The sequence below is a fragment of the Limanda limanda genome, chromosome 14 (assembly GCF_963576545.1).
Source record: "Limanda limanda chromosome 14, fLimLim1.1, whole genome shotgun sequence".
In the NCBI taxonomy this organism is placed as follows: Eukaryota; Metazoa; Chordata; class Actinopteri; order Pleuronectiformes; family Pleuronectidae; genus Limanda; species Limanda limanda.
Genome location: NC_083649.1, coordinates 21,932,475 through 21,948,065, shown reverse-complemented (window position 1 = coordinate 21,948,065; position 15,591 = coordinate 21,932,475). Strand labels below are relative to the sequence as shown.

At 41.8% G+C, this 15,591-nt stretch overlaps 1 protein-coding gene across 1 annotated transcript in view; it reads right to left on the bottom strand.

Annotated features, from left to right (window-relative positions):
• med13a (mediator complex subunit 13a) overlaps positions 1–15,591 on the bottom strand; it is a 78,282-nt gene that overhangs the window by 50,625 nt on the left and 12,066 nt on the right. Inside the window, exon 3 of the mRNA XM_061085855.1 lies at positions 6,090–6,258. Within this exon, the coding sequence (XP_060941838.1) occupies positions 6,090–6,258 (169 nt within the window). The remainder of the gene's footprint in view (positions 1–6,089; positions 6,259–15,591) is intronic.

Sequence of the window (15,591 nt, the reverse complement as noted above, 5' to 3'; positions counted from 1 at the left end):
GACCTCTTGTTGCTAGAGAGACTGTTGAAGCTCAGCGAAGACCAAGGGGAGGTGTTGAGAGGAGGTTGTGGTATCGAAAAGAGTTGCTGAGTTGTTCTGTAAATCGATATCAGCGCTATTAGTCTGTACGTTTGCTACATGTGAAGTTGTCTGGCGGCGTATCTCGTGTCTTACACCAATAATTCTAATGACGAGCCACTGTGCCAACTCTCCAACTGCCCTCGGTGTGGACTGGCTCGCATGCCGATTGTTGACGTGTGTTTATGTGTTCATGTCCCTGTGCGTTTGAGTTGTGCTGGGAGCAGGGAAGGGATAAATTTAGCGCTTTAGCCCCAGACTGGAGGCAGTGGCCCTTTATCCTGCACTGTCCTACTTAACAGAGTGCTGCTCTCTGCTTCTGCCTGCCACAGCGCACCAGGGCTCACATATTCACCTCCTAACGTCGGGGCCAAAACAATAGAGGAAGAATGTGCTCCGCCACATAACACAACACGGTAATGCAGAAAAGCACAGACAGCCGCATTAGTATACGCCGGCATTAGTGTCATTGTATATGTTTTGCATTCATTCATTATCAATCACTCTTTGGAACATAAGCTGCAGCACACTGGCCTCGTTTCATAACAGCTTGATTTGTTAATGATGCTTTCAGTCAGACGGGAACTAAACGCACAGCAGACGACATATATTTAAAGTGGAGTAGAGATCTAATGTTCCTTTTGCAGCGCAGCTGGAGAGTGCTTTGTAGACCTTGTGAATGCTGCCTTAAATACAGAGTGCATACCAAGCAGATGAGAAGGCATGATATCCCCTTTGTCCTGATCAAATTGACACATCAAAGATTTAATGTTGCTCTGTATTTCGGTAACGCAGCCAATTAGAAGCAAGTCAAACCGTTAGCTGACCAATAGAGCACAAGCATCCCGCTTCACCTTGGAAACACACGATCCCAGGGCGCATTTCCCTGCTGCCATGACAACCAAGAGGAGCTCTCCCTTGCTCGACCCCTCACTCCCACCAATCCCCCCCCCTCTCTCTGTCTCTTTCTCTGTGTTTCCTGACGTCTACCTAGCAGCGAAAGGTTCCCAGGAACAACCAGGCTGCACAACTTGGAGCTGCCTGTCCTCCAGACAAAGAGAACTACGGTCAGCTGTATCAACACATACATGCTGCCTTTGCAGGTCACGTTAAAAACAAAAGACTGTGACCAATCAATGTGCACAGATTTATCAACAGAAATATGTCCATAACAGCTCAAGTGTTTTCAACATTATATTTTAATATTCATATCTTATATGAATATTTCCTTTTCTTATTTAATCACTAAAATGACAGCTCCTCAGAAAAGATACAGGTAATCCTCCATAACAGCTTGATATGAAAAGGAGACGATACGAGCAACTGATGGCACCAGAAGAGGTTATCATTATTAAAGAGTCAGAAAATTCAGTTTGCTGCCTACTGCTTACCACACACATCGGGCTAAAATGAGAAAGCAGGGAGGGAGAGAGATGATGTAAGCATTTCAACACAGGCAGAGGTCTGAGGTTATGGACACTGTGAGCTAGCAACAGCCTCCCCCAACTGGAGACTCTAGATGCTGCACAGGAGTCATCCCATGATCACAGACATAATCCAGTGTCCATTTATACAGATGTATTTATCTTTCAGCAATTACTATTTTTAGCTTTTAAAAAGTCTATATGTATAAATGTATTTATGTGGGAAAATATGGTGAGTGTGCCACATGTGGAGCTGTAACATTTACTCAATTATCAATCTAGAGAAAATGAATGAGCAATTATTTAATAACCCAGTGCTGCCACAATTAATGTACCCATCATTTTTTTTGATCGATTTATTCTCAATGGTGTTTTGTTGCAATATCCTAGATCTCCACCTTTGTCACAAGACTGAATGAAATAGGAGAATTCTTTGCAGCGTTTCCAAATCACATAAAAAGCCAAGAGTGGTAATAAATAAAGAGGGTAAAGACTGCACTAAATGTCAACCCTACAGACCAGTATTAAAGCTGAAAGGGGTTCTGTGAATGAAACAGAGGCGATAGATGTTAATTCAAAGAATCCCACCAAGTGTAGTGGTTTGTAAGGTTTAAAGAAGATATTAAATAATTAGGCATACAAACATCCCCCATTTGTACAAAATCAGCGTAGGTAAATAATTTGGTGTAGCTTTCAGACGCTTTTTGGAAGTTAATCTCGATTAACAAGCATTGGATTTATGAAAACCCTTACGCCGAACAATGTACACACATCATCTTAAGAATATGGTAAGATCCTAAACTAGCTTATCTGCAGCACTGATTTAATAGTGGCAATCTTACAACATTAGAAAAATTACAGATTTAAGATAGTTACAGCCAACAATTTTGGCGGAAAACTGCCAGTGGGGAAAACTCATAAAAACCTGCCAACTAGAAAAGTTGATAATTCAAATGGCAAATGGAGATGAGAAAACAATTAATAAATAACAGCCCGTGTTGGAAGAAGCTAAGCTAAGTGTATTGTGGAGAGAGACAGCCCTGCTGGGACTAATATCCAAAGGCCAGGATGAGAGGGCCATGAAATACCTTTTAAATATATTACTTACAGCAGCCTTGAGTCTGCGACCAATAAATGGCTAATTTCAGACTCAGCCACATATAATGCGAGGATCCACAAAGTTAATTAACTAATTAATCAACCAATCAATCAATTAAAAGGTATGGGACCATTAGTACACAGAGCTTTTTACAAATTCATTAAGGCACTAAAAACCCATCATTGCTTAAAAGGACAAGCCTCGTTGTTGCTTAAACCAAAATTACTCTGCAATCCATTCTAACTCCTTTTCCACAGTAAATAAAGCACCTGTATTCTTTCCTTTGCTTTAATATGCAGGAGTGGTCAATTACTATATAAATTAGATTTTTTTCTTGTATATTTAATCGGCTAATCGGTATAAATATCTATGGAGCGGATATATCTGTTTTTGGTGTGTCTTACCTATTACATAAATATAATGTGTGCAAATGCTACACAGCCGAAAAAACGGAAAAGGGAGGAAATTGTACATATTGACATTTTCCCTTGTCATAAATGACAATAAACTTTGGATTTTTGTTCAAAGATTACAATATCTGTGCATCAGAAACCCAATAATGACAGTTAGCATCAGTGATCCTGTTGATACGATAAATCCAGAGTTCTCAGTAAACTGTGATATTCCCCAGTTCATATGTTTTTATTACTACAACCATGGAGACTATGTTCCAAAACCTTTTAATGATAATTGTATGGTCATACTGGAAAGAAGATATGGTCATACAGACAGTTTTGCTTCTCACAAATCCACTTGTGATTAAGAAGTAGAGACGATACTAAATAGTGCCTGACCTACTAACTCGATGAAAGGTGAATAAGGTGCTTAGAGGAGACAGATGAGCTGAGGTGTTAGCAAACCTTGTTAACTAATCAGTCTAGTGTGTGTTTCTGTATTTAGGGTAGGAAGGAAGGAAGGAAGGAAAAGTATCCAGGGATGATGGGAATGAAACAATGCAAACTGGACTGGACAATAAGAGTGGGAATTCCCTGCAAGGTTTCCATTCTACTCCCTGTGGAATCATCTAGTCAATGAGAATGAGGTAAGTTGTCAACATGGAAATAAAGGCCATCATGATGCCACCCAAGAGGATGTTGTGACCCTAGGGGTGAACACTCTCTGTTGACACTGCATCCTTTCTACAGTTTGCTATGGCAGTAATGATAGGACAAACCTGAGCAGTGATAAAACACAAAGAAGGTAGAGGAGCTCCGGATCACAAACAAGCAAGAGTACCCAACATTACTTTCTCCTGCACAGATGAGAACCAACATCGCTTTAGCCATTTAATAGATTACAAACACAACAGCCCTACATCAGTACTAAAGAACCAAAAATGTTTCACTGTCAGATAAACTGGTCTGGGACCAGTAACATAAAAAAATAAAAAACACAAAACGATTCAAAGTGAATTCCTGTCAAAGGTTTGTTGTGCTTTGTTTGTCTAAATCCCAGCGTGGCTGGGGCACAGCGTAACACAGCGAAGGGAGAGGAAAAACATCCTTGACGACAACTGAGATTCAGGGTGGTTGCACCACTATTTATAACCTGCCCAGTCTGCTCCGTGACAGCAGAGGGGGACTAAGGGAGAGTGAGAGAGAGAGAGAAGCTGAGAGAAGAGGGAGAGGAGAGAGAGAAGCTGACACAAAGACAGCGGGTGGCCTCTGAATTTCAGACTCAAGGAAAGGACCATTGTTTTTCCTTCACTGGGGCCCTCTGTGATTAGCGTACTAGGTAAAGCAATAGTGCTACACACAAGACATGAATATAGATAGCTTTAAAGAGAAATTAGTTCTTCCATATTATTGTGTCTATTGTCTGCTAGTCTGCCTGTTAAGTGGAACTCTATTATACACGTCCTGAGAGATGTGAGTCACTGTCGATAGATAAGAGGCCCTGAAAGAGTTCTGTATTAAAGCTGGCAACTCTGATCTGCCACTCCACACAGTGGAAGTGAATGTAGAGAAGCTGACAGCCGATAGCACAGCCCTGGTCATTTCTAACCTGGAAAAACACAACTAGCTTGCAAACAAACACTACACGGCCCTGATGGTCATCTGACTGGGAAATCCGGCAACAATGCTGCAAAACAATGCAAAACACATCATAGAGTGGGAAGTTTGATAGCTGCTAACTGAACAAAATAACAGACTACTGGATTCTTTTGAGCTTTCTGGAGTTTTAGAGTATGTCTCATCTGAAACTTTCACGCATTTGTGTCACATACACAAGCATAAAATATGTCACACCTCACATTACAAGTGTAATCTTAAAAAAACAACACATTTAAGAGTCAGTGTGAGGTAGGAAGAGTCAGGGAGTTCATTGGGGATGCAAAGCAACAACTGCTATGGTCATTTTCTCCTCCTCTCTACCCACGTCTACATCTCTTATCAATAAACCCAGACACTGACGGCCAGAAATCCAGCTCAGCAGATAGCAAAGAGGAGGTGCTGGATGTCTCAGTCATACACAAATACACTCAGAGCAAGAGGAGCGATAGGAGACAGACAGTGTCGGCACTTGTTGGCAACAGCACCTCTATCAGTCTTCTTTAAAACTCTCATATCACAGCTGTTATGTAGTGTCCAATGCAGGAATGTCCCGAGCTGATCCACAGGACATTTCTTGATACATCAATCATTCAGGGGCTGGCATGGTTATGATGTCACAGTCTTTTCCTATTTGTCCCTTTGCTGGCTCTCACGACTGACCAGTTTGTCCCAGGACATTATTAGAGCAATTTTATATTTGTATCAGTCTACAGTCATACCCATCTCAGCAAATCTATACATTGTGCTGCCTGCTTAAGATTTAAAATTGTTCCAATTGATCACATTATTCACCTGCTATAAACAGCTCCTAGCTGTTTCCTTAATGGTTTAACTTGAAGTACTGTTGTTGTCTATTATGCTGCAAACAAAGAGATATGCAGTTTAACTTTTAAACATCTGCTTAGTTCAATGGAGTTCAAGATTTGTTGAAAAGCCACTATTTGACATCAAATGCTCTAAAGTAAGCTTGCTTAACATAAAGTAAAAAAGAAATTGCTTAAAAAAATGATTACATACAGAAGCAACTCCTTGAACTGGAACTTGCCAACAAAAAAAGAGCAGGAGATCTCTGATACAATAGATGTTATTTAATATCTACCTCTGTCTAAAACAGGCATATGATCGGTACTAGCGTCAAGTGTTTCTCAGAGGGAATTAGAAACCTATGGAAGTGTTGGTTCAATAGCCTACAAACTTAATTGCACATAAAACTGTAAGCATGTGTCTGTGGGAGCAGTGATCAGCACACTGAGCTGCAACACACCACAACACAGCCAGCAACAACAAACATGTCTAAAAACCTTAAAGGCAAGAGTAAGGAGGAACTTATAAAAAATCCCCTTTTCCACAGTGCAGGTACATGCACAGAGCACCGCCATAAAAGAGAAACATTCTGGACAGGAAGTTGACATAAAAAAGTGAGTGTCAACGTACCTCTTGTTGATGGGCTTCTCATCCTTCTCGTAGGGTTTGACGAACCACTTGCCGATGCGAACGAAGCTGCGATTCATGAGGCAGCGCTCCAGCAGGTTGTGGATGGCTTTGAACAGAAGCGTGCGACACTCGTAAGAAAGGCCGTTCTCCCACAGCCCATCATCCTCGGCTGGAAAAAGAGAGGAGAGAGAGAGAGAAATCTGAGTGGTGTGGAAAGCTGTGTGCGTTTTTTTAACCATATTATTTTCAAACCAGTTAGAACTCTCCAGGGCAGGCAGTGTCAATCGTGACAGAACAAAAACTCTATTTACAATTAGAGCGAGTGATGGGCATGTTACTGCTGTGGCTGGTAAAGGAAAACCACACTAACAGCCATGCACTTGATCAGATGGTACAGTCACTCATAGGGATATTCAAGTGCAGGAACAACTACTGTCAAAACCAATATTATTGTATCACCAAAATATAAAGCTTTGATTTTGAAAGTTTTTCTATGTTTTAATCAACACCATTTACCCCAAGTTGAAAAAGTGACTCATAAAAGATTTTGCAATTCAAGCTGAGATATCTATAACTGTGTGGATGACAAGTCGAAGTACAGTTGAACAGTGATACATTTAACTGAATATAGACGGGATACAATGAAAGAATGAATGACCTTGCAAACCCTGTCTGAAACTCTCTCATAAGCATGTAAACAGCTGTGAGCAACTATATCAACTAATCAAACATACTGGAAACTCAGAAAAGGATCTTGCACGTTCACTGTGCACACGATCCTATCTGGCGCATAATCACTGAAAGAACATTACAACAAGGTTTGCGCTCTGGCAATCCACCGAGCATGACAAGCGATTTTCACACCCTGATGAAGAAAACTCACATTTCCTGGAATGCAAAACAGAAAGTCATATCTAAAGTGACATCTGAGAATCATATTGCGTTAAGATGGCAAAAAAAAAATGTAAATGCAAACAAGATTGCACTTGCTGTTACCAAGAGGTGACAAAGAAACCTGCTGCTGCCTGCTTTTAAGCTATGGCGGTTTTAGGTGCTTTTGGCAACTGCACATGTTGACTTTTAATACCGGTGTTTAAGAAAGATATGGCTCACAAACTCCCAGCACCGGTTTTGTTTTTCGGTGCAGTGGGGAAAACCAAGATTTTATCATGAGTCGTTTTGTAGTAAAAAAAAAAAAGAAAAAGAAAAGGCAAATCACTAAAACACATGGTATAAAACAAAACTATGCACATGTAGAAATTGTGTATGGAATATTCGAATCATATATTATATGCTTACAGAGCATAGTCTGATTATGACTCATTCCAATACATCAAGTACGTCCAACGTTTTTCTGTCAGTTTAAAACCCCAACCTGAAATCTACGATATACTGCGAGTTACAACTCCATCTTGTTTACACCCAAGGCATATGTCATCAAGCAGTTGGTAACTGCCGTATGTCTATGATGTAAAATGATGTGAAAACTTTGTAAAGCAATTAAGAGTTAATGCAACAAAGAAAACACTCAGAAAATGCTCTTTATTCAGATTATTTGCTCAGTTCGTTAATATCCTTATACAAGTGTCTCTGTAAATGTAAATGTACAGTACGTAGCGACTTCCAGAAACAAAGAGGATGCTACCCAATTTTGGTTGACTCAACTTCTGTAAAATGTGCTACTAAATTCCCATTGATGCTTCAATTCACTGGGAAACCATCATGCTATGAAATAAGCTGTGACATGGGAAGATTTTCTCTGGCTCCTGTTTTGAATAACATAAAAACTGGGCTATCCAAACAAACACACTGCCAAAACTATTAAGTAAAATGTAAACTGTTATCAAACCGTGTAAGGCAGCTCTACAACTACTTAGTTCATGACCTACTGAATCAAGACAACTGACACATCGCACTGTAGCAAGCTGTTCAAGGTGAGGCTTTGTTTTGTTACACCATATCAGAGTTGCTCTCTGAATCCCATTCTGCCATGGCCTGAATGCTGGTTTAATCTCATTAACAGCCACTGCTCACATCTTACAGGACTTAAGCTCCTTTCAGTCAAGTCTCAAAGCAAACATCTCCCCAAGTGTGCTGCCTCTGCCTGAAAACAGACCAAATAAATACCGGTTGTGACGCACCCTTCTTGTCAGCTTGACATGCGCCAGCTCAATCCAGCCCAGAGGCAAGTTAATCACATTTTATTGAATTATTAAGTGAACCCATGGCTTGCTCTTGGAATGGAAAGGTAGGTAAAGATATTTTAAATTTAGATGACTCTCAGGCTATCAAAAAAAGGAAATTACATTGATTTCCTTCCTTGAACAAGAGAGACACCAATGGCCCTTTGCCAGCCTGGTGGGTTTAAAAGGTTATTTAAGGTGATGCTGAGGGCTATACTGTTTTTTTGAGTTCAGGCAAACAGCAAGGGTGAAATTCTAAACATCTGCTGCAAAAAGTGTCAACTTCAATTTCAAATAGGAAAAAAGGTATCCCTACCACATCAAATCCACTTTCAAATGCCAAAGCTCTAATAGACACTCAAGAGTTCAGCGCGCCTTAAAAACATTACATCAACTGAAGAAAAACAACTTCAGGCTAGCTGCCAAGTAAAGTGGGGTTATGTGTTCGACGATTTGAGAGCAACCGGCTAAAAGTCATGTGCACGCACATCTTGAGGGATTAGATCAGGAACACAGAAAAAAAGGGCAAAAGCAGGAAAAAGGAAGGCAAACAGCAATTTCCCATTAAAAATTAACAGCAACTGCAGAATAAGCTCAACCTATTAGAAAGAAAACATTTAACATTTTACAAAAAAAGGACGCGAGTAGCCATGGGATAAAGTTCCCATCACAGAGAGTGGGGAAGTTTTGATCAGTGCACACAGACCCAGGGTCCATCAGAGTGCGCACAGCCCGGCCACAGCTCCACCAAGGCAGACAGGGAGCCATGCACAGCTCATTTGGGTCTACACAAAAAATGTTTTGTACAGTTTTACAGTTTCTACCAGCTCTGTCAGTAATTGACTGCTCCTCTCTTTGTCACTATCATTTATGTGAGCAGCAGAGACACTGTGTTAGTGCCCTTTACCTTTTCTTCAAGTACATTCAAAGGTATCATCCAGAAGCTACACAATTCATCCAGAAGCTACACAATCATACAGAAGCTACACAATTCCTTTATAGGGATTACTATAAGTGGTTTATTCTGTACTGGCAGACTTGCAATTATCTATTCAGTAAAAACCCTAGTCGGACATTTCTTGTTATAAATTGAGAGTAAAGTACAGAAAATAGGACAGATGTGTACTGGTACCGAAGTCCAGGTAGTGAGACCAGTTCGAATGTGAACGGTACACAACCCTAGCAACTGGGGTGCACAGGCAAAAACTCTTTGGTGCAACAGATTCCAATTGACAGGTGCACAGACTAAAGAATGAAAGACAAGTTCTCTCAAGGAAGTGATCAATGCAGATACAGCTGAAACTAACGCGTATGACCGTGTGTGGACGGTAACAACTTTATGGATGATAGCAGGAGCATGCACACAGCTTTACAATGCAGCAAAACACCAAGTTAGAGATCTCTGATGTTGTTATGAGAAATGTGAAACACTTTTGGCTCATTATGAATATGCGAATTAGAATATGGCAGACTGCCACAGTAAAGATAATTTATGGAAAACACTGGTCTACCATAGCTGATAACATGTGAAAGAGAGTAGGAGGAGAACAGCAAAGTTCAAAGCCATCATAAGAGAGACTTCAAAACACCGCAAATTTTGCTGCTAAACCTCGAGTCCTACTTCAGCCATCTGTTGATGATGGGGAGATTGGCAGAAACCTCCCTCCACCTACTTTTACATCAAATACCCCAGCAATCGCATCTGTTCCCCACTGCAAAGACCACATCTGCCCTCCTACTCTCTGTCGCCTGTTCGTCTCCAGTCTCTCCCTCTAGCGACAGGCAACTCTAAAACGTGCGTCTGTTTTAAATCAAGTGTTCCGAAGGACCTCATGTTCATTATGCCATGACTGCTGCAACACACTTCAAACACAGCCACACAATAGTTCAAGTTGAAATCTAGCGTGACGCCTGATGTAAACAGTTTGACACTGACAGGAAATACTAAGGCAACATTCAACAAACACATTTTCACAACGACACCAACACGGCTCTGGACCAGATGAGACTTGGGTTTTAACTTTTAGTGCAGATATCTCTCTGATACTAGAAGATGGAGGTAACCTGCTGCAGGGGCAGGGTAAGAACGCCAGACTACTAATTAAAAAAAAAAAAACATTGTCTTTCCACGTCCTTAAGGAATGGATGAGACCCATCTAACCTCACTCCTCATCAAAAAACAAAGCCAGCCTCTTAGAAGGTTTCTTTTGTTGCGAGAGTTGTTAGAGTTCAAGATGTTCTGCATATACAGACTACTGCAAGAAGTGGGTGCTAATTCAAACTGCATCACCCATTGGTCAGGGATCATGGTCAAGTTGCATTACCAGTTAATAATAATAAATAGCACTATTCAAGAACTCAAACAGAATTCTGAGGTTTTTACAGCTCCTTAAATTGAGAACTTTGGAGAGAAAAGAGAGATAGTCAAAAAACAACCACAGCCAGACCCCTTTATGGAGGATGATTTCAGCCTGGTGAACACAAACTCTTGGGGGATTTGTTAGAGGTGAGAATGGGATCTATTCTTGACCCAACTCAAGCAGCAGGTGTACTCTACAAGATAGAACTCTCAGGCTCCTGTAGCCGGATGTGCTTTACTTTCTGGGACGCAGCAGAGCACGCAGACTGCCGCAGCTGTCATGCTAGTAGTGGCAGCTTCAAGTTTATTTAAATAACATTGTCTCTTTTACAGAAACATACACTTATCCAAAAAACAGGACCTTCCTTCTGTCGGGGCTCCATAGAGCGACCAAACATCTGTCAAGTGTGACTAAAGGTTTTCCTTGGTCGCACATACGATTTAGCTGGTCAGTGCCTGTATTTTAGGGAGTCTGCAGAGTTTACACTTATATACAGACAAGGTTTGGGGTGGCCCCCGCCCCCCCTCACTCACACGCTGACACACGGACGGTAAAGCAGAGAGGAGAGGCGGTAAAAGCCGGAACAGTGACGACAAAAAGTGTGAACACACAGTGTCCACTACAGACCGACGCTGTGAAACGATTGTGAAATTGCTTCAGGATCAGACCGGAAGCAGGGGTTGGTCTGATTGTCCTCCCTCCACACTCCTCCTGACCTGTGCTTACTTTACACTTTAACAAGCACCAACACTAATCTGGCGTTATTAAGACCTGAACTATGATTTTAGCCTAAATGTCCGCTGTTCTCCTCCTCCGGGACTCTGTTCACACTCTGTTCAGGCAGAGCTTATGCGGTGTGCGCCTGAAATTAAACGCGGCTCCTGGCTAGGATGTATTATTTTATCTCCGGCATAAGTATAGACTTTTATTGTTTAACTGTGCATATAACAAGGCAACCTCCTGTTTCAATTTGAACCTGCTGGACTTACTGTGTTTGTGCATAGTACCGTTTAACGTGTAGTAAAACACATGCACCAAAGGTTTTTTTTCTAGTCAATATTTGAGCACGAGTGTTCATAAAGTATGTGTTTGGATGGTGGGATATGCTGTGCTGCGGTCAATGCATGGGCCGAAGGTTAAGAGGCTTCATTTAAACAAAGATTTATGAGCTCAACTGATGGTGGGGACACTTCCATGTCATTGTCTCTGTGTGTCAGGCCCAGATGAGCTGACCTTTAAACAAGCTATTAAGTGGGTGCACAGCAGTTCTGTTAAGAACACTCACATCTACCTCACACTTTTAGACATGAAGGCTCACATAAGTGCACAAACGGTATAACATCAAGAGGATATAGCATCAGTCGCTAATCCCCAAAACACTCAAACCCAAAAATCACAAAATGGTATGTGGGCGTTTCTACGTCTACATAAAACTTGGGAAAAGCACCACCCACCCACCCCTCTGTGTGCAAGCAATTAGAGCAGCAGTCGGTCATTAAACAGCAGGATTAATGCTTTGTGATCGACTGTGCTCAGGGGGATTGTACCAAGCCTGGCCAGAAGGTTTTCTCCTCTCTCCCACTTCTCTCCCCTTATCTGCAAGGAAGGAGGGAGAGAACCAGCAGTGCTCTGTAAAGTCTCCATTACTAATTAATGAATATTTCTTGAGTAGAGAGGAAAAGCGAGATAGATGGAGAAGAGAGAGCGACTGCACCCATGGGCCAGAGCTGCATGCATGGCCGAGTTCCTACACTGTGCCAGCCATAGGAGATCCATCAGGGAGAGCGCGAGAGAGAGATGGAGCAGGGGGAAAGGGGGAAGTGGAGGGTGGTTCACAGGCAGGAGATTAGCCCTGGAAAATTGATCCCAAAGTACAAAGCCCTTGGCCTCCTCTGCTTTTCTCCCCTTAGAGCTGGTCTGGGTTTATCTCTTCATCATTCTCTGTGTTGCACACTGAAGTTTAGAACCACTTTTGAAGGAAAAGGGCTTAACAATGTGTGTCACAAACTAATTATCTTTGATGCACGTCCACAGCCTTGTGAATCCAGTGGAGACTCCCCAACAAAACTTCACTCAAAGTGGCACTTTCCAGGGTTTTTGGTGGCGATCAAACAGTATTAAAGTGAGAACATACCACGAGATCGATAAGAGAAAGCACAGTTTCCTTTTAGCCATTGCGTTGCTTATAGTCAATAACATTTGGAAATTCTAAAGAGTGAGTGGGATTTCTTTTTTCTGAATCCTTGCCCGGGGGGATTTACTGGGCTACAGTACCTTTCAATAGGCCTTACATCATTGTGGGACTAAATATATAAATAAAATAGAAACTCTCCATCAAAATCTAATAATAGGTCTGGGTCCGTATAGAAAGGCGTCTGGGTCCGGCCTGCAGTCTGTCTATTGCTGACTTGTGCTAGTGCCGATTTTTTTCGCTTCAGCTTGCTCTTCAGGTGAATCCATGCTTTAATTAGGCGCAATTAAAACTTGCAATGAAAAAATGTCCACGTGTCCAAAAATGCCACTAAGCTGGTTTTCCCTCTGCACTTTTTCCATCATCTAGCTATCGAAAACATCCTACTTTTCTGGTCGATGGATATTTGTTGTCACCAAATGAATTAGAGCCCATTATCTGCAGGTGCTTCAAACAGAGCAACTCTCACAGACATATAGGCAGTTCATTTTTAAGGAGAGAATTTTTTTCCCCCACAGATGACAAGAAAAAAAGGCAGACCGATAAGAGGGTTAACTTTCAGCCAACACAACAGACTACTGAAATATGCCCTTTGGAAATAGATATTCTGCCCTGAGGTCCGAGGGATGTATTTCCCCTTTGATTCAAGGCATGTAGGAGAGTGGTCAAACAAGGACAAAAAAAATACTATGAACTTGGCAAAGGCAGAAAAATTCTAAGAATTACTGCATTCCAGCAAAAACAAAGACGACAAAAGATCACTGTCAAAGAAAGAATGATACTAAATTGAGCCTTTCTTTGAATGGATTCAAAACATCATTAAGTAGTGGGGGAGATGGACATTTTAATGCAGTTTTTCTCTTTGCTCGCCATGAATTTTGTGATACAATTTTTTCCCGTATCGCCCAGCCCTAACACTAATTTCAAATGCTGTTTGACATTAATGCCCATTGAGTCAAGCCTTTTAACTCCGTCAAGAATAATCTATCCATATTAACATGCATGAAACTGAACATCACATGAACAGCCATTTAACTGTGCATGCACACACCCACAGAAATTGTCACAGGTATTATCATAGAATGTAGAATCTTACTGCTCAACAGCAACAAGCAAAGACAACAAGGACAGCAACCGTTTGTTATCCACATTGCATTCAATACTGGTAGTCGAGGCTGATGCCATTTGTTTTCTCTGGAGAAGGGTCACATGGTAGGAGCGTGGCTATTAGGGGAAAGATGCCATTGTGACCGACAAGAAAACAAACATGGCTGCTCGTGTTATTCTTTCCAAATATCTGTGTCTGCCCATCCAGACCAAACACAACTCTGGACTTTGCAAACTAAAACAGGGCCAGCAGCATTTGCAAAATTCTGTTTTATGGGCTCAATAAGCACAGGTGAAGAAAGCTAAAATTATGCGAACATATCCTAGGAGCTTAGGTAAGTACTATGCAGCAATTATCTTCACATAAAGACATCATTCCTAATTTCTTTGCCAAAAAGAGTCCAGAGGAGGAGAAAGAAGCAATTTACTGTATCTTTCACTTGACCAGGGTGCCCCTGGTCAGGGGACCTCACCAGCTTATAGGGAATGGACAATGAAGAGAGTATAGGATTTGCATAAGAATACATGCCCACAGTCAACTACGAGGAGGGAGGAGGCAAGCCATTAAATTCAGCAATGGCATTCTCTTGTTGGAAATAATTTCTGTGCATGGTCAGGAGAAGATTAGAATTGGTTTTCTCCTTTTGTAACGAGCAAGGCGGGTTTCCAACAGCACAGAAAAGGCGCTTGGTGGTTTGTTACCCTTACATTTCTTCAATGGTGATTAAGTGTCAGACGTTAAAAGATCCCTCAAGTTTTCCGCCCTTCACGACTCTCATCTCTCAAGCTCACTCCTTCTCCCCTCATCTCCCTGGAGTGAAGGGATTACTGGCACGCTGGTATACAGAAATGGCACTTGCTCAAAATTAAAAGACTTTCACAGGCCGCTAATCTAATGAGGATGGGAGAGGGAGTGTGTCTGTGTGTGTGTTTGTGAGCAAGCACAATTTTCTTCACTGAAATTAAAGGAAAAGAGCGGATTTTCCTGTTTACCACCAACATTGAACTAAAGTTAAGCTGAAATCACAATAAGAAATAGTAAGCTTTTTAGAATTCTCAAGACAGGGTGGGACCAAAGGCAAAACATGACACCCATGGTAAGAAGAGAGCGGTGGTGAAAAGACTGTTGGGCTGGTCCTATCCCAGTCTGCTCTGCCATTGCTACTGGTAGTGTGTTGATTCACACATCTGCAGGGAGAGCACCTTGCAGAGTCAATAAATGCAGCCGGCTGTCAATCATCCTACTTCTCGGGATAGACAACACTAGATCTTCTACCAGGTGCCCAGGATACAGAAAACTAAATATTTTCTTTCCTATAAGCATTCAATTGGCCTCTGGTTCCCAATCAGATCATCAGTCAGAGTGAAAACCAGCTGAAATCTGGGAACTCGGTAGGACGGTAAATTCATGTCACTAAATGTCTCTATGAAAGGATAGACACAAGTCTACAGACACAAGTCAGAGATTCTGACATTCTTCCATCCCCGGTTGTGTTATCAGGTCTCAGGACACACCACCCTGAAGAGACTGATCAACAGCTGCAGATGCAGGTAGGGGGAAATAGGGGGGGAAAAGGGGACAGAAGGGGGCCCTCCGGCGACTTAAGATCCATCTAGAAAGGCTGCTCTGCCTCACTTCACTGCCAGGATCCCAGAGCAGT